This window comes from Marmota marmota, unplaced genomic scaffold (assembly GCF_001458135.2).
Source record: "Marmota marmota marmota unplaced genomic scaffold, marMar, whole genome shotgun sequence".
NCBI lineage: Eukaryota > Metazoa > Chordata > Mammalia > Rodentia > Sciuridae > Marmota > Marmota marmota.
Genome location: NW_025999900.1, coordinates 57,521,805 through 57,542,469, shown reverse-complemented (window position 1 = coordinate 57,542,469; position 20,665 = coordinate 57,521,805). Strand labels below are relative to the sequence as shown.

At 34.9% G+C, this 20,665-nt stretch overlaps 1 protein-coding gene across 2 annotated transcripts in view; it reads right to left on the bottom strand.

Moving 5' to 3' along the window:
* The window catches only part of Golga5 (golgin A5), a 33,644-nt gene that overhangs the window by 8,456 nt on the left and 4,523 nt on the right, over positions 1–20,665 (bottom strand). For both annotated transcript variants that reach the window (XM_015494942.2, XM_015494933.2), the window contains exons 2-8: positions 16,856–17,083; positions 15,074–15,293; positions 14,493–14,616; positions 11,783–11,986; positions 7,753–7,923; positions 5,356–5,484; positions 1,582–1,680 (exon numbers count right to left, since the gene is read on the bottom strand). In XM_015494942.2, coding sequence (XP_015350428.1) covers positions 1,582–1,680; positions 5,356–5,484; positions 7,753–7,923; positions 11,783–11,986; positions 14,493–14,616; positions 15,074–15,293; positions 16,856–17,083 — 1,175 coding nt within the window. The remainder of the gene's footprint in view (positions 1–1,581; positions 1,681–5,355; positions 5,485–7,752; positions 7,924–11,782; positions 11,987–14,492; positions 14,617–15,073; positions 15,294–16,855; positions 17,084–20,665) is intronic.

Here is a 20,665-nt window from a genome sequence, read left to right as displayed (position 1 = left end):
TTCTCTATATTAACATGCTAATTTCTTTTTAAATTATACAAATCAACTTCCTTCTATGAGACAAAAGTTTTTCTCTGTTCTTAATTAGGTGAAAAAAAATCTTTTTTTTTTTAAGTCTTTTAACTTTATTTTATTTAGTTATTTTTTAATATTTGGTGCTGAGAATCAAACCCAGTGCTTTACACGTGCTAGGTAAGTACTCTACTACTGAGCCACAACCCACCCCAAAGTAAAAAATCTTTAAAGAGAAATTCTTCTATGGTTAATTTTGGGGGGTTGGGGGTAAACAGGGATTGAACTCCAGGGTACTTGACCACTGAGCCATGTCCCCAGCGTTCTTTTGTATTTTATGTAGAGACAGGGTCTCACTGAGTTGCTTATCATCTTGCTTTTGCGGATGCTGGCTTTGAACTTCTGCCTCAGCCTCCTGAGCTGCTGGGATTACAAGTGTGTGCCACTGTGTGCCCAGCTATGGTTAATTTTTTTAAAAATACTTTTTTTTTTTATTTATAGATGGACACAATACCTTTATTTTATTTATTTATCTTTATGTGGTGCTGAGGATCAAACCCGGTGCCTCACACATGCTAGGCAGGCACTCTACCACTCAGCCACAACCATAGACTTATGGTTAATTTTTGATTGGCTAAAGTAGCCCAAATCAAAGGGTGTAGCTCAGGGGTTGAGCACATGCTTAGCTTGTTACTTGGTTAGGGTTCAATCTCTAACCAAAAACAGAACAAAACCAACCAACAACTAAATTAAAAAATATCATGATCATATTTTAGACGTAATAAACAATATATATGTAGTATATACAGAAACACTTATTTAAGGGTTAAGCCATGTAGTCTTTTTGCTCCTTCTTTTTCATGTCTTTGACCTTTTGCTGGCAAGATCCTTTATATTTAGATAGACTTAATATATAATGGACACATTGGTTATGAGTCTTCATTATTTAGTTAGCTAATGACCTAATTTAAACCTTGAAAAGTAAATAATTTTAGTTTTAAGTTCTCAGACTTGAAAAGCAGTCCATAACTTAAAATGTTATAAAATATTTTTTTCTCAATTTTTATAAGATTTTGGAAAAGCTGATGTAAGTGTTCCCTCTTCCCTTGCCTACATTTGTGAAGTGTGTAAAGGAGAAAAGGACAACTACAGTCACGATGATAAAGGCTTCGGTAGATCTGGGTGGAAGGCACATGGGTATCAATTTCTCTAAGTTTATAGTTTTAGAGTTTCAAAAAGGCTTGGTGACTTTTTTATGGACATCCTAGCAATTATTAATAGGAGACCTATCACTTTTTTTAAGGAAAAATAATACATAATTAGAAAACTGATAATCAGTACAATCACACTGAAATCAGAAGGTATGAAAATATGCAGGTAATTCTAACATTGGGTGACTCTCAAAAAAGCAAATCTTGGCATATAACAAATGTAGACTTCAACGGCAAGAGATAAATATTCGTCAGAACTCAGATGAAAACAGGGGAAGAAAAGATCTTGCTGCATCCTTTTAAAAAAAATGTAGCTTTATTATGACATTTCCCACAAGTTGTGAATGCTGATTCCTACCTGATTCCTGAGTTTTTGAATTTCTTCCTCACGATCTTTAATTCTGCTTTGCAAAGTGTTCTTCGTTCGATACAGATCTTCCTCTATGTAGTGGAATTCCTACAAAGTGAAGCATGAATGAAATAAATCTAAATCAGTGTCCTTATATCATCCCCAGAACCTAAAGTGGGCACCTTTAGTGGGCACCTCAATACCATGCTGATTATATACTGAATGAAAACCAGAGACTTGGATAGCTCAGATGAATAGCTAATACTTCAACTTGACATAAATACAGGCCCCAATATATCTATTAATAGGATAAATCATCAAAAAACAGAAAATACTTTTATCTTGCAACAATGTATGCAGGCATGTAGTAATACAAATAATGATAACTGGAGAAAATAATTCACTACATATATGACAAAAAAAATAAAAGACCCATGTAAACTAAAAGGAAGTTGATAAATGAAAACACTTTTTACAATTCATATCTTAGAAAAAAAGGCTAATCTCCCCAATATACACAGAAATTTCATGATTGCTTAGAAAGATCAATATACAACAACAAAATAATTGTTTAAAAAATAAATAATATTCTCTTCTCCAGCAATATCATTTCTAGTACCAAACACAGGGAAATGATTCATTCTCCCTAATAATCAAAGAAATGTAAATTAAGCAATAAGTTAATTAAACAAATGTTTAATAATTAAACAAATGTTTAATTATATCTAACGTTATCTAATGTTATATTATATCTAATATACACAAGAATGCAAGGAGAAATTTTTATCATTATTAATAAATTGACACAAACCCCTTCTGAAAAGCAGAAATATATGCCTTAGAAGAGTTATAGCTTTTGATCTAGTAATTCCCTTCTCAGATATCTAATTTAAAGAAGCAAAGATTTAAAGTTAAAGATATTCATACCAGGACAATCATACGAAAAATTTTAGAAAAATAACAAAAAGAGTTCATTGTTTAAGTAAACAAATGATAGTCCATCCCTACTGTGGAATATTATATAGCCATTAATATTATGCTTTTGAAAAATGTGTAATAGTCAGTAATTATAGAAAATTAAAAATGAAGATGGATTTTGAGTTTTAAAATTTTGTATATAAGCATAAAAATGGAAAAACTTAACCAAATTTTGCTATCACACTAAAGTGGCAGGGGATATATTTCTGGGAAGTAGGAGGGGAAAAAGTCACCTTATTAAAGAAAATTAAAAAAAAAAAACATACACAATCAACAGGCCATAACCTCTTAATTTTTTATTCTTATTCTATCAGACTATGTAAAAATCAGCCTTAGAGGTTTAATTCACCAATTTTAAGTATAAAATTAGATGCACTTTGACAATTGTGATCTATTATCACATCCACAATGTACAATATTCCCATCACCTCAAAAAGTAACTCTTTTTCAATCCCCTTCCTGTCCCTTGGCAGCTGACAACTACTGGCCTATTTTCTATCACCACAGTTTTGTCTTTTCTAGAATGGAAACATACAGTATATTATGTTTGGTGTCTTGCTTCTTTCACTTAGCATAACGTTTCTGAGTATAGCTTATATCAATAGTTCATTCCTTTTAACTGCCGAGTACTATTTCATTGCATGGGTATACCACAATTTGTCATTCATTCTGATGGATAATTAGGTTCTTTCTAGTTTTCAGCTTTTCTGAATAAAGCTTCTATGAACACTCAAGCACAAGTCTTTATGTGATCATGTTTTAATTTTTCTGTGGTAAATAGATAACATAAAGAATAAAATTTCTGGATCTTAAGTATGTGTAACTTAAAGGAAAAAACCCTACCATACTGTCTTCTGCAATAGGAGATCCAGATTCCCACACCTTTGTCAAAACTTTGTATTTTCATTCTTAATGAGCAGCTGTTCTAGTTGGTGTGTACTGGTATCACTGTGGTTTCAATTCACATTTCCCTAATGATTAATCATGTAGAGCAGCTTTTCATGTGCTTGGATGTATTAGGTAATATTTTCCACCTGTTTTGCTCAGCACTGGGAGTGAGATGGGAAAAAATAAAAACCTCTGGATTCACTTACACTTGCACTAATGCATTATTTGTACAATGGACACAGTCAGGTTGGAATCTAAGAGCAAAGTATATGCCAATCCAAAAATATGCCCAAATCACTAATGTACAACATAGGAGGGGGAAGAAAGAATAATAATTTGAGTTGTTAAGAACTTTCAAAAGCACTATACTTGTATATAGCAGTGATAAAGTAGCAGGAAGAGAGCTGTAGGAAGAAGCCATGGCAATAAGACTCAAATTGCAGGAGACTACTTCATACTCTCAGCTGGATCTGCTCCTTTCAGATTGAAAAACTTGAGATAAAAAAAGAGACAGGTCGATGGGGGAATTAGAGCAGGAGAATCACAACTGACAAAGTGTGCTTTTTTTTACCCCTCAAAGCACAAAAATTCAAGGCTGAAATTGATTACTAAATAAACAGTCAACAGCTAAATTTAGTCCATTTTCCTACTTGACTCCTTCATTTTAAACAGGGACCTGGGGAGAGGAGCAGTAAAACCACTTGCACTAACAGGAAGAAAATGATCCCAGGAACCACTGAGCACATCACGTTATTGTCTTAATATATAACAGCTCCTTGAATAAAGTGCAATTTCTGAAAGGACAGCTAATCTTATGATTAAATGATCTAAAATAGCCTATGACACACCCTGAAGGTTGCTGCTGGGTGACTTATTCTCTTACTACTCAGGAAACAGATTTTAAGTGCTACTTTCATAATAAATTATCATGGAAAAAAAAATATAAGAATCCACAGAATCAGAATCTAAGAGCAAAGCATAAAAAAGTAAAAACACATTTAAATACAAAGCAGAAATGTCATATAGGATACACTGAGAATTATAAGAATATTTTTCTATAAAATGAAGAGAACCATAATGATTTTATTTCTATCAAGTGTCTATAACAATGTAGCTACTTAATGCATTAGAAATATTAACATTAAATATAGAATCTCATTCTGAAAATATAGCTATAAATGTGGTTTTTAAATTTTTTTTTTTAGTTGTAGATGGACATAGCTTTATTTTTATGTGGCTCTGAGGATCGAACCCAGTGCCTCACATGTACTAGGTAAGTGTCCTTCCACTGAGCCACATCCTCCACCCTATAAATGTGTTTAATATTAACTATCTTAATATAAAAACTTTTATATAAATACATGTACAATAATTTGGCTTGGAGAACAAATTACTAAGTGAAAAATGAAACACAATCTTAAACATGATTTGTAAGAATGGTCTGTATACGGATGTTTTCTCAAACAGATGAATAGTTCCCACAGCACTAACATTGTATTTCTATTAAATAATATTTACCATAGTTCCTAGGAAGTACCAACATAGTCAACTATGAAAATCAACAAACTAATATCAGTTTTCTATCCATACATACCCTAACAAGGAGATACAACAAAATAGAGACAAAGGGTAGTAGAAAGGGATTTCTGGGCTCTGAGGTAGGAATCCCGGGTTCTATTCTACTCTCTAGTTAGTTTTACAATCTTAGGCAAGTCATATTTACCATCTTGTGCTTCTACTTTTCATCCGATAAAACAAAAAACAAGGAAGGTGGTATGTAAGATAGGGAAAGCTATAAGATCCCATCTACCATTCACGTTTCCAAAGCCCACACTCTAGCTTTCTTGAAGGGAGTCTTCTCATCTGACCACTAGAGGACAGAGGCTTCCTCAATAACTGTCCATCTCGGAATCTTACCTGCTTCAGTCGCTCCAATTCTGTTTCTAGCTCCTGTTTAGATGTTTTCTGCCCAGCTATCTGGTCTTGCAAATCTTGTAACTGTTCTCTTGCTGATTCTGCTTCACTAACCTGCTGAGCTTCCATGTCCTAAAAAGAAGAACCTTACATGTAGAAAGCAATAATTAACCATTCAGTTCAACATGTACAGAGCAACCATCACGAGTCATGAACTGGGCTCAGCGGGCACTGGAGGGATAAAGATGAATGAGACCGTGGCTTCAGCCCACAAGAAGCACCCCCAACACCTTCCCTGTGTAACACCGCTAACAGTGAGCAGAATGAACAGGATGCTGCCGCTGCAACAGCATGTAAACCATGGGGTCTCCTAAGAGTGGATGGGCAGTGGCTTGCTGAGAGATGCAAGTCTCTACTATAAAGCTGAAACAATCTCAAAAAGAACAGAAGTGTAAGACCAATAAGGACTTCACTGCATTCGTTCTCATTACTGCAGGTTACAATTTGTGGGTGTCTGTGTGTATGCACCAGGAATTAAAATAAGCAACAAAACTTTTACATCACCTGAAGTTAGCATATTATTTTCTTCTTTTAGTTTTATTACTATTATCTGATTTCACATTTTTCCTTCTTACTTTGATTTCTTCAAACTTAAAACCACTCTCTGGATTTCCTGCTAAATCTACTAATGCAAAGCACATAGCTCTAGGTTTCTATATTTTTCCCACATAGGTTAAGCCAAACTCCATTCATAGGGTTCTATAGGAGATTGAAAGCATCTTAATTTTCTTTTACCTTTTGGTACATTCTTTTTTAAACTCGTCTGTTATCTCCACACACTCTTGAACTTCAGATATTATTTCAAAGTCCCAAGACCAACCTTCCAGGTAATCAAAGTGCAATCCTTTAAGCTCATACAACTTTGTGAATGTAGAAGAAAAACATTAATTCTGATTATTTTTTTTTCCCTGAACTTTTGGGGCTATCAGAAAGTAGTTCAATCTTTGTCAGGCAATTCTTGAGGCAGGCAGAATGTCCAGTGGTTAAGAATACATGCTCTGGAGTTAGACTAGGTTCTAATCATGGTTCTGCCACTTTACTGTCTGGTGGCAAGTTACTTTCCTTCTGGTACCTAAATTTCCTTGAGTATAAAATGAGAATAACATAATTAGCCTCACAGGATTATGGTAAGGAATAAATATATGGACATATGTCAAGTGTTTGGTGAAACATCCATAAGTGACAGCTGTTATAATTACTTACACCTCATCCATTTTACTAGGCATAATACTTTTTATTGTAGATTTCATAAACAACTTTAGAAGGGGTAGGAAACTGGGTCAATGACATTTATGATTGGTAAGAGTTATTTTTTTACCATTTCAAAAGATATGAAATAGTTGTTATAAATAAAATTTATTATCTACCCAATTTCTAAGTTCATAGGATTGAATTCTTTAGAATTTAAAATTATTTACACATTAAGAAAAAAAATCCTATTTTAAGGAATGTAAAAAAATCCAGAAACACCAGCAATTATTGTTTATTAAGGGACTGTTACAAGTCAAAAACAATTCTAGGGCCTTTATGCATTATCTTTACTTTCAAGAGAACTTTTGTTTAGCTTCATTTACACATGAGGAAACTGAGGGTCAGTGAGGTGAAGCACCTTATGCAAGTTAACATCTATTACACACCAGAAAGCCTCTGCTCTAGACAGAGGTCTTGCTGACACAACCTCCACACTTCCTTTGGAGTTCACAAGTTTTGCAAGTCAACAACTTGCATAATGAATGCAAAGATGAATATTCTTGCAAGATTTTTTTTTTAAGGAAAAGAAAGATCACTACCCTGTACTTCATCTTCTATTCTCAGAGGCTCGCTCCTATGATATTTATGTTAAAGATCCCATGTTTAAGTGAAAGAGATGGCCAAATTTTATATTTAAATTAAATATAGTAACTATGTACTGTAAGATTACACATAACACCATAATTAAAAGAGCATCCCTGAGCCCATGCTAATATTAGAAAACATTCCAGTTTTACTAACAAGCCCAAAATCTGTTTTTAACAATTATAATGTAAGATTTGTAAACTTAAGGCTTCTGTCTTGTTCCCTGTTATAACTCCAAGTCTAGCTACATTGGCAGTACTTGCTAAGCATTTATTGAATGAATGAATCTAGTTACTTGTTTGTTATTCCCTTAAAGTTATAGACATTTAGTGGACAAGAGCACTAATGCTTTAGATTCACTTCTATGTGGTAAGTAATATTCCCAAAGAAGTTTCACATATTTTTTCAATAATGCCCTTTCCTCCAAAATACAGAGTCCACCATCTCTCAAACTGATAATATCTGAGGCAAATGGTTGTCTGGGAGGCTGACAGTCCATCTTACCTGTAGCTCAGACCTGAGCTGATGTATCTGGCACATCAACTTCTGTATTTCCTCCCTCTGCATCTCCTTTTCATGCCGAAGTTCTTCTAGCTCCATGCTATTAGCAGTACTGCTATCTAGACCTTCAAAACCAGAGCCTTCCTTTAAGCTGTTAATCAATTTTTCTTTAGACTGTTACAAAAGAAAGAAAGAAAGAAACATGTTTAAGCAAGGCAGACATTAGAGTGCATACAGATTTTTATTTATCTATTTATATTTTGGTGGTATAGGAGATAGAACCCAGGGCCTCATGATTGCTAAGCACACACTCTACCACTGAGTTATATTACCTGTGTTTATTATGTTCTATACTTACATACTGAGTATCATCCCACCACACAGAAACTAACCAGCTATGGAAACATTCCAACATTATATCCATCAAAGAAAGTCCACAAATCATTAAATCTGTGAGAATAAAAATGCAATAGAGCCTTGTAATGTCCTTGGATTTTAGTTCCCGCAATCATGTTATAGTTGAAAACTTCTCATCCACAAGATTTTTCTTGCCGGGCATGAGGGTGCATGCCTATAATCCCAGCTACTCAGAAGGTTAAGGGAGGAGGATACTAAGTTTGAGGCCAGTATCGACAACTTAGACCCTGTTTCAAAATAAAAAATAAAAAGGGCCATGGATATGACTAAGTGGTAGAACATCCCTGGGTTCAATCCCCAGGACCACAAACAAAACCCCAGTTTTTCTTACCTTTTTCTCATTTTTTCCCCCATCACATTCCATTCAACAAATATTTATGGAACACTTAACACAACTTTAGTACTGTGCCAAGTGTCCTGTGTATTGAAGATAACGTTTCTTGCCCCAGATAGTACCCTCTTGCCTTATCAAGCAGAAGGCAAAAAACTCAATGTAAGAGAGATACGCCCAGATCACTTGAAAGAGCTTTTATCCCATATGGCTGGGATTTTTGAAAGTGCAGCAAAAACCCAGGATGAAGCATAAGAATACAAAAGCACAGAGGATCTATGAGAAAGTATTGTGCTGCTCAGACAGTACATTAGGACCAACTTCTAAGAGCTCCAGATGCCAGGCTAAACTCTTTTAATTTATTTGGTAAGCTAAAAAAAATTAGCAAAGGTTGACTAGGGAGTGATATGACCAGAGATGTATCTCATGAGGGTTAGTCTGATAGTTCTGTGAAGCAGGTGTTCACAAAATTCGGTCCATGGGTCAAATCTGGCCTGTGGCCTGTTTGTTTTATAGTTCATATGCTAAAAATGTTTGACTTTTTAAAAACATTTAAAGGATTATAAAAAATAAAAAAAGTATCTGTGATGGAAACCAAATAGTCCACCAAAGCCTACAGTATTTACTATTTGGTCCTTTGCAGAGAAAGTCTATGGACCCCTGGCATGAAGGATGAGTTGGAAGAAGAGTTCTGCCATATGAAGATCAGTTAATAAAGTGCCAATTCTAGATCAGTAATAACGATGACTAACAGCTTTGATCTTAAATATATTATAAAGTCACTCTCCTCTATCAAAGAGAATTTTCCCTTCTGTAAGTGGCAGAATTACAGGTGATTTCTATTGCCTTCCTTGAACTTTGTGTTTTTCAAATTTTCAGTAATGAACATGACCATTTATATGATTTTAAGTTATTTAAACAAGCAAACCTTTTGTCCTCACATCCCCATCTAGCTATGTACCTTTCCTTATGTCCATAGTCAAACTACCCCTATCTTCATTTCTTCACCTTCCACTGAACCCTGGAAATCTCCTTTGTGAGATCCCCAGGGATCTCCCAGTGCCAAATCCAATAACTCTGTTCTGTCATCACACCAGAGACAGCTGAGTGCCTCTGGTCACCCCCACTGGGAACTCTCTCTTTGCTTGTCTTCCTTGGATGGCAGGTGTCATTCTCTTTCCGTTCTTTCTAATCTCTGACCATTTCCCTTCCCAGTGTCTGTCTTTTGTGGGCTTTTTTCCTCTATTTTGTAAATGCTGATGTTTAAGTCTGTTCTTTGCCATTGGTCTACGAATCTCCCCTCTCAGGACACATACTGTTCTTTAAATTAAAAAAAAATAATAATAATTGCTGATGGACACAATAACTTTATTTATTTTTCTGTGGTGCTGAGGACTGAACCCAGTGCCTCATGCTTACTAGGCAAGCACTCAGCCTCAGCCCTACATAGTGTTCTTGATTAATTTTACCGATGCTCACAACTTACGGGTTATATTCCCATGGCTAAAATGCTCACATCTCTCTCCTAGGCTTCATGTTTGTGTTTCTAATTCCTTCTTGATACTTGTAGCCCAATGTCACATCAATTTTGCAAATTCACCATAATTTGTCTAATCTCCTTCAACTCTAACTTGCTGCCATTCCCGTTTTTCTCTGTTATAGTATAGGGGACAACATTCACACATGCAAACCAGAAATCTGCAGCCATTCTTCCTCTAATTAAATTCCCAAGTCTCATGTTTTCTACCGTCTATGGATCAGTTGTCCTGTTTGCTATCCCTGCTGCCACAAACTTTATAGATCAGGTCCTCATTCTTTCTTATAATCACCTCTTCACCATCTACCTGCTTCTGATCTAACCAACCCACCCTTTGTTCCCTCAGTGTATTCAGTAATTTCTTGTGAACTAGGCACTGTGCTGGGATATATAATGGTGAACAGATGGAGGTCCACCTCTCACCTAACCTCTTCACTGCTGCCACTCAAATCCGACCACACTACTCAAATTCTTTAACATCCCTCCCCCTGTTCCCTACAGGAAAAAAAGATCTAGTCTTTGTTCTTCCACTAAGTAACCATGTGCTCTTTCTTTGGGTCTTATGTCTCATCTTTTAATCTCGAATACTTTATGCTCCAATAACAGGGAACTAGCTCCCCTAGTATGCCATGTTTCCCTCAGGTCCCCTGGCTCTGGCACAGGCAGTTCTGTCTGAAATCTCTTCCTCAGCTTGAATCTTCCTACTCATCCTTCATGTTTTTCTTTACAGAGTATCTCCTTGATGCAGTGAGCCCTGACATCCCCAGGTACACTGTAAGGGTCTTTTCTCTCCAGTGCCCATTGAATTGCATCAGTTACTTTATTCTATCCCTTAGTCTAGACTTTGGTTTCTTCCCACTGAGCTTTGTTTCCTTAGCACCCATCAGGTGCCTAGTGAATGGTCACTCGTAAGTCTCTTCTCAATGAATGGGGAGGAGAATATGATCTTTCATGGAGGTAGAATCAAAAAGTCATTCTGAAGATGGGGCTAAAGGAAAAGGGTAGAGATATAATTCTGATACACCTGACCCTGAAAGGAAGGAGGATGACAGGTAAATAGTTCAAAGTAGTAAAAAAGTTAAAAAGAGTATTGTTTTCTTAAACAAATACCCAAGATCTAGCTTTTGTTCTTCTACTAAATAACCATGTGCTCTTTCTTCAGCTAAGCAGAAGCAGCAGCAGAGGGAGACAAGTAGGAAGAAGAGAGACAGACTCATGGAGGAAGGGCTTGGATGAAGTAGGAGGAGATGGAATCAATGTATGGGGAGGAAAGTCTTAGGGAAAAAAGGAAAAGACATATGAGAGGCAAAGGAAAAAGAAACTGAATATATATTAGGTAACTATGGTCTTTTTTGGCAAAACAGAAGGTAAGGTCACTTCAGAGCTAAGGGAGGGGCAAAAAGGCTGGGTGAGGTGATTCTGAAAGCTGGATGAAACTGAGATCAGTTGCTTTGAAAAAATTCAATAAGGAATCAGTGAGGAAGAATAAAGTGGCCACTCAACAAGACATTAATACCATCACTGCGATCAAGGTAATAAGTTGAAGATCTGAACTAGGTAGTGGCAGAATAACTTTTTTTAAAAAAAGCAGTAGAACCAAGAGATATTTTATCTTTTCTATAAAATTTCTAAGTCAAACAAGACAATTCAGCCAAACATGAACAAACACTCATAGTTGCTATGAAATGTCAGTGTCTCTCAGGTAACTGGCACATCTTAACATTCAAAAGTGCACATTTCAAGCTTACTTGGAGTATTCTAGTAGCTTTTTGCTTGTAATCGATTAATTCCTGCTTGGAAGACTCCAAATTTGACTTGCACAGCTTGACTTGCTGCTGTAGTTCATCAACTCTCTTCTTCTCATCAGAGTACTTTCTTTCTGCCAGAGTAACTGCTTCTGCCAAATTCTGACGTTCCACCTCCATTTTATTAAGTCGTGCCGCAAACTCACTCTGTGATAAATTTTTACATCATGCTTATCACATCATTTCATTTTGAAGTATATTTTACAACTATTTGTTCTGAAATCTTATGAGATTTATTAGCTCACCTCACCAACATAATAAAGGGGGAATTTACTGAAGAACAGAAAACCTAGTTATGTGGCTCCCAAACACGGCAATGCATCCAAATCAACTGGGAGTTTAAGTTCTGACAAAGGCCACTGCAGGCCTTTGTCAGGCTTCACAAACAGCAGTTTCCAAGACTGCGCTTGGGAATCTATTTTTAAAGAATAGATTCCAGGTGAATCTGGTTGCTTAAATATGAGGTCTAGTCTGATGGCTGATCAATGGCTAACAGGTCTGTAGAAAACTAGAGAGTCTATTAGAAAATAAATGGAAGAATGACGTAAACAGCTAGATCTTTTCTAATATCATGGCTATGCCCCCTGGTAATATTTTTTAGTTTAAGAAATTTTTAAAAATATTTTTTAGTTGTTAATGGACCTTTATTTTATTTATTTGTATGTGGTGCTGAGAATCAAACCTAGTGCCTCACACATGCTAGGCAAGCACACTACCACTGAGCCCCAGTTTAAGAAATTTTTAAAACATGTTCTAAAAACACACTGCCTATCATTTATTAGGCTACATAGAAACAAACCCCCCAGAGTTATGGAGATACAATACACACACAATAAAGTCCCTCCCCGCTTTTTTAAATATTTATTTTTTAGTTGTAGTTGACACAATACCTTTATTTATTTATTTATCTATTTATTTATATAAATTTGGTGATGAGGATCGAACCAAGGGTTTCGCACTTGCTAGGCAAGTGCTCTACCACTGAGCTACAGCCTGGCCCCTAAAGTTCCCCTTTTTAAGGTTTATAATTCACTGGTTCAGTGTCTTCATTGAGGTGTGTAACCATTACTACTATTTAAGTCCAGAACATTTTCATCAACCCCAAAAGACATCCCATACCCATCCTCCTTCCCCACAGCCCCTGGCAACTATTAATCTACTTGATTTCTCTATGGATTTACCTAAACATTTTACATAAATGGAATCACACACCCTAAGGCCTTTTGTGTCTGTCTTAATTTTTAATATTTTCAAGGTTCACCCAAGTACTGACACTTTATAGCATATATCAATGCTTCATTATTTTTTATGGCCACGTTATGAGTTCCTGGTAAGACAATCTTACAGTTTGTATCCCATGAGGCAACTGATAAATATTTGTATTACTTCCAGCTCTGGGCTATTATAAACAATACTACTATAAACATTCACATGCAAGTTTTTATGTGGACATATATTTTCAATTCCCAGTAGAACTGCTAGGTCATGAGATAACCTGTGTCTTTCATTTTTGAGAAGCTATTTGTTATTAGAAAATTTCCTAATGTACTTAGGTACTTAGGTATATGAATCTACTTGTTCATCTGTAAATTTTATAAAATCTAAGTACAGGTTCCTGAAAAAAATTTAGTGAATAAATTGAAATATAGTTTTAAGGAATCAGTATACAAAATAGAATATAAAATATCTCATTAATAATTTTTAATATTGACTACATGTTGAAATGACAATACATATTGAATAGCCCTTATCCAAAGTGCCTGAGACCAGAGTGCTTCAAATTTTGGTTATTTTTCAAATTTTGGAATATCTGCACCTACATAATGAACTACCCTGGGGGTGGGACCCAAATCTAAACATGAAATTCATTTATGTTTCACCTTAAACACACAGCCTGAAGATAATTTTATATAAATTACCTGAAGGTAACTTTATATAATATTTTAAATAATTTTGCGCATAAAACAGTTTTACTGTGTGCATTTTCTACTGTGGTATCATGGTGCTCAAAAAGTTTCAGATTTTGGAGAATTTCAGATTTGGGGCTTTCAGATTAGGGTTGCTTAAATTGTGGATATACTATTTTAAGTAAAATATTATTAAAATTAAAAACAAAAACAAAAAAAACATACTACCTGATATTTACTTTCAGGGCTGGTCTATTTTCACCTGTTAAAAAGAAAGTTCAGACCAGTGGTTCAAAACCCAGCTGCCTAATAGATATATCTGTGAATCTTGTAAAAACAAACTTCCTAGGCTCTGCCTCACACAGCTAAATCAGGCTCTACAGAAGTGGAGACTAAGCAGCAGGAAGTATTACACAGGTGACAAGTGCAGACGGGGCCAAGACTGAACTAGAAATAAAAGTTCATTTAAGATTAAAACTCTAAGTAATATGACATACATACACATGTGAATTGAGTGAAAGATGCCTATCTCTAATGAATATTAACTATTTTAATCATATCTTACACATAAAATAAAATTTAACAAGGATCAAGCTAATTGTTTAATTATCTAGTTTTTGTTATAAAAAGTGACTTTTCTGAAATGTACCACAGAATTTTATTGAGGAATAAATGTGTTATGAAACAATGAGAAGTCACTCCTCCTGTCCAAATATTAGCAGAACTCCGTCAATCTCCTTTCTCACCTGCATCTGTTTGTAGCTCTCTTGCTCTCTCTTCAGAGTGGCATCTGCTTCGTGCAGTCTCTCCTGAAGAGTTTGCAGAGCTTGATTCTGCAGGCTACTGCCTTCATTGTGATCCTGCATTATTCTACAAAAAAATATATCACGTGAAATAGCACATTTCCACAGGGTACAAATCAGAAGGTAGAATAATTTTTATAGCACCTATGGGTTAGTCAAGCACAAAAAAGATGGTTTGTCTAAAACATTCTTTGAGATATTTTTTTCCTTTTTAGTGGCATGTAACTTATATTTTTAGGGTTCCAAATATAATTAGCACATACCATAAATCAAAAGATTAATGATACCATGTCTTCAAATATTTTAAAATTCAAATCGGCTAACAGTGCATGCCAAGATTCAAACAATGAATCCATTTTAATCACAGGTTTCCAACATTATTAAAAGAATTTTTTCCTTTTGCAAATTTCCAAAAAGCTAAATTTTCACAAGCCATTATTCATAAGCTAGGTAATACTTACCATTATGTGTCCTATAAAGAGTCATTCTAGCGTATGTTTTTCATCACTGATAAAATTACCTACCGTGACTTTTCACTCTGTAAGGCTTCCAATGCCTCTGTGCGAGAACTGAGCAGCTGATCAGCCTCCTGGAGTCTCACTTTAAGTACGGCCAGCTGGGAATCCTTTGCAGCCACTGCTTCGGTCAGGTCATCTACTTGGGCTCGGAGTTCTCGAGTTATTCTATCACTTTTTGAATGGTCAACATTCCATTTTTCGACTCTTGCTCTTGCTTTGTTTAATTCTATACAAAATGAAATTTCTCCATATAAGCAAAACTACATACACCTTTTTCATGGCAAAGATCCCTGTGTTCCTTTAGCACATATTGTCAAAATTAGAAGCTTAAGTAACTTCAATTTTTTTTTTTTGCCTCATATGGGACAACCACTTTTCAAGGCCAATATTTACACCTATATTACATTTAGAAGGGTACAAAGGGGCAAGAAGTTAGCTGTTCCTTTACAATGTTGTTTTTTTCTGGAGATATAAAGTATTTGGCAGCCCAAACTAGCAGTGTTAACAATAGCAAAATGGTCAATAAATTTGTGGAATTCTGCTAGAGGCAATCAGAAGAATGGAAATTCAAATCGAAGGTACAGTCTAAAAAGAACAAGATAGGGAGGGACTGGGGACATAGAGCAGCTCAGTGATAGCATAACTGTTTAGCATGCTCAAGGCCCTGGGTGCAATCCCAAGGAACCATCCTCACAGAAGTAAATAAAAACTTTAAGATAAACAAAGGAAAGAATCTGTTTCTTTCAATAATTATTTACAAAAAGATGCTCTTTTAACCTAGTACAATGGTGCAGAAAAGAGCAACGTAGAGCTGGGCATGGTGGCACATGCCTGTAATTCCAGCAATTTATGATGCTGAGGCAGGATAATTACGAGTTTGAGGATAGCTTCAGCAATTTAGTGAGATCCTGTTTCAAATTTTTGAAAAGGGGGAGAGGTTGAGGATGCCCTGGTTCCAATCCCTAGTACTGGTGAGGGAAAAAAGGCCATTATAATATTTCATTTCAGAATACAAGAGCATTTCTATACCTGGATATACCATCTGCAATTTGTCACCAAGAAAAGTGATTTTTTTGGTTGTTGTTGTTTTTAATTGAAACAAACTTTACAGTGTTACAGAAGAAACTCCATTTCTGTATCTACATTAATCTGGGCAAAGTGAAGCTTTTTCTAAAATCAGTCTGACTAGTTTTAAACAATCTTCGTATTCCGCTATCCTGGGTCTCCTTCATGCCTGGACAAAACTTCTCCCAGTCTTTTCACTCCTCTCACCAGGGATCATGGTAGCCATTTCCTCTCTTTTATTTTAACCTCAGTCACACTTAAAATAACACATCTTCCCCTGTCACTACCTAGGTCTTGAGATTATTTCCTTTTAAATTAGTCATTTCTGAGAAATTTGAGGGCTTCCTATTTCAGGGCAACCTCACCATAAAATTTCTCAGGACACTATTCAAATTGAATTCTATGCACATTTATGACCCTTGGAGAGGCAATACTGTGACTAATGTCCACTTCTTTACTTAATCCCTAAATTTGGTCATAAACAGTCCCCCTGAAAAATGAATTAGATGATTACTTATGTTTGATTAGACTTAGCGGTTCCTAAAAAATGCCCAAATAGCAATATTCTGTTTTGGGTTAGTCCCATTTCCAAACTTAGGCCCTCTATTTCTAGGCAGATACCATTTTACAAATCTCATCTAAACTACTTGTGGTTAGATGTAAAATTTTTAGTTTAATCTGGGAAGTTATACTCCTAATCCTGGACAATTTAAATAAAGTTACCTTCTTGAGTTTCTTTGGATCTCTGAAGTAATGAGGCCATTTCCTGATTTAAAGACTGAACTTCATTCCTTAGCAGTTGATTCTCCAGTCGAAGATTAGACAGTTCATGGGATTTGCCACCATCACTGGGTGCTGGATTAGGATCAGCACAGATAGCATCTGATGATGCATGGTCCTTTGAAGAATCCTCTTGGCCTTCAGGACCAGAATCTGAATTATTAGCAGCTTCTGTATAAAAAGAACATATTTGTTACACTGGCATGGACACCATGCGTATATTAGTAACTTACTTTGATGGGATGCCTTTTGGCTCAAGTTGACTGCTACAGCTAAATACCATCAAAATACCACAAATTCTCAATGGACATCCCTTCCTTCTGCTGAAAATTCATTCCCACAAATGGAGCCTACAGACCTCCTCTGAGGACACTGAAAGTCTGGGCACACTGAATAAATCATGATACAGAAAGAAAGAATATAGTCCTGGGAAGAAAAATGCCGACACAATTTGAGTGGTTGTGTTTTAGTTTCTGAAATGTTTCTGGAGGAAAAAAGGGAGAAGTCTCAACATTAAAATATTGGGAAAGTACACCAGAACAGCTGTGGGTTTCAAGAAGAGTAATAACTGCTCATACTAATATGTTATATATCAAATTGAAATCTAAAATGCCTTACCAGACATACAGCCTCATGAATTCAGATTCATCTTGTTATCAATTTGTTACTAAGTTAACTAATTTAGCAAGTACACTCTGATTTATTTAAAAAATTATATGATAAAATGAACCATGTCTACGTGATATGGGCAAAAGAATCTTTACAGGGTTAGATAAGCAAATGATCATGAAAAAGAGTTCAACATCTTTAGTGACTAAAGAATATAAATTAAAATCACAATGAGAACCAATACACATCAGCTAGAATGATTAATGCTGGTGAGGACACGGAGGAATGGGCACTCATATACACTGCTGGTGGGAGTACAAAATGGCACACCCACCACGGAAAAAAGTTTCTCAATTTCTCCTGAAATTAAAGCTGCACCTATGATTTGACCCAGCAATTCCACTCCCAGGTGTTTATGCAAGAGTAATAAAAACATTTGCCCCCAAAGGCAAGCTCAAATATGTCCATAGTTTTTCATACTAAGAACTGAAAAAAATCCCAATGTCAATAAGGAGACTAGATAAACTGTGGTGTATCCACATAAAATACCATATAATAAAAAAGAATGAAAAGAACCAACAACATGGATGAAAGTCACAAATACAGTTAATTAAAAGAGGTCCGACTGGAAAGTGTATAAATGGTCTAATTCCATGTATACAAAGTTGTAGAACAAGCAAAAAATAAGGTAAAAAATCCTAATAGTGGGCATTTTCAGTGATGGTATAGGGAGATTAACTGAAAAGGTACATAAGAAACTTCATGGTGCAAATAAAATATTTATCATGATAAAGGTGTGGGTTATATTAGTGTATCATTTGTATAGCTAAGATTTTTACATATTTCAACAGATATAAATTTTCCTAAAAGAAAAAAATAACACAAAAGTTAATAATCAAGTGTAATAGGGAATGGATAGAAATGATGATTTAAATATGGGAATGCTTCTCAGTACTGAGGCTGGACAGTAGGTGAAGAGGGTTCATAATACTATTCTGTTTACTTAATATAGGCTTTAAATATTCCACATAAAATTATTTTAAAAAATTGACCGCACAGGTGCAGTGGTGCATGCCTATAATTCCAGCAGCTCCAGAGGCTGAGGTAAGAGGATCATGAGTTCAAAGCCAGCTTCAGCAACTAAGCGAGGCCATAAGTAACTCAGTGAGATACGGTCTCTAAATAAAATATAAAAAAGGGATGGAGATGTGGCTTAGTGGTTAAGCGCTCCTGGGTTCAATTCCCAGTTTAAAAAAAAAAATTGGGCTGGGGTTGTGGCTCAGTGGTAGAGTGCTTGCCTGACATGTGTGAGGCACTGGGTTCAATTCTTATCACCACATATAAATAAATAAGACAAAAGTCCATCTACAGCTAAAAAGAAAAAAAAAAACTTTAAAAATTGACTGCAAAATGGCATTGATCAAGCTAGTGAAGAGTGTGAGTTAAAGGAGATCTAAAAGCATAACTTAAAAATTCAATACAGGGACATCTATATTTCTTTATCTATTGCATAGGATTTAACATATACAGAACAAGTACACGATACACAGAACACATAAAAAGTCACTGGCACATAAAACAAATATTAAATTTCAAAGAATTGGTATCATGCAAACTATGCAACCCGACCTCAATGCAATTAAGCTAGAAAGCGTCATTTAAAACTAGGGGGAAAAAAGTCTCATGTTTGGAATAAGGAGAAAATTTTTTTAAAATAATAATATAGTTTAAAATATATACATTCATTTACTTGATAGATAAATTTAAATTAAAAATGGCATTGGGGTACTCTGTACGTTAAAAAAAACTTCATAACCACAAGCGGTTTGCTAGTAGATATAAACAATATTGGGCAGATAAGTTTTGAAATGTACATGGCGTTGAAAGTCATTAAACTGTATGCTTTAAATATGCACATTTTGGGGCTGGGGTTGTGGCTCAGTGGCAAAGTGCTTGCCTCATTAAAACTAAAAACTAAATATTAAAAAAATAAATAAATATTATTATCTGATAAAGGTGTTCAGCCATTTAGTACAGTTCAAGGCCCATTCTAAGATATGTCAGATACTTATATTCCTCAGGCAGTAGGTGTGATCACATTTTGGTTTCTGCAAAATTAGAATAGATTAATGTCACAGTTTCAGCTGTGACAACTTCATTATTTTTCTGAAATTAAGTAATCTTTCCAAAATGAACATGAAATAGAAAAATTCTTAAGAAATGAAAAACCAATTAAATTAATAGTTTAAAATTGTCACTAAGAATATCTCAAGGTCTGATGGTCTTACCAATGAATTGTAGCAAATATCCAGGGAGTAAATAATCTCAGTCTTACACCAATTTATTAAAGATGAAAAAAAAATGAAAAATAATTTCCAATTCATTTTATAAGGCAAACATAACTATAATACTAAAACTGCAAAATTATAAGTCAATTTCACTGAAAAAAAGATACAAAAATCCTAAACTGAACATCAGCCACCTGAAAGTTAAGTTTGATTTTATGTTTTTAAAAAAAGATCAACTGTATACTATAGTAATATTATGGAATTAAAATCATTGTCACCTCAAAAGGTAGATGAAAAAACTGCTAAAATTCAACATGATAAAAACTCTAACTAATTAGATATAGCAACCTTCTTACCCTGATTAAAAAGTATCTGTGAAACACCTAACATGAAATTTAGGAACCCTTTAAGATAAGGAACAAAAAACAAAATTGGTCGTCAAATCCTAGCCAAAGAAGTAAGGTAAGAAGGTTTTACTAATAGACAAAAGAGTTAATAAGAAACAAACTGCCATTGTCTATAGATGATACGATTATGTTGTTGAAAACCTAAATGTATGTACAGAAAAGTATGAAGATTAGGAACTTTCTTGGTTGCTTGAAATGTATATATAAAAACCAACATACCAGCAATGACAGAAAAAAAATTCTTCAGAAATATCATTGATACAGTTTCAAAATATAAATAAGCATGACATAAATTATGCAAGATATCCATGGAGAAAACAATAAAATCTTGATGAAAGACATTAAAGTTGAAATTACACCACATTAATGGACTAGAAAACTCAGTACAGTAAGAGTGCTGATTCTTACCAAACTAGTTAAAAAAAAAAAAAAAAAAAAAAACCCCCCCC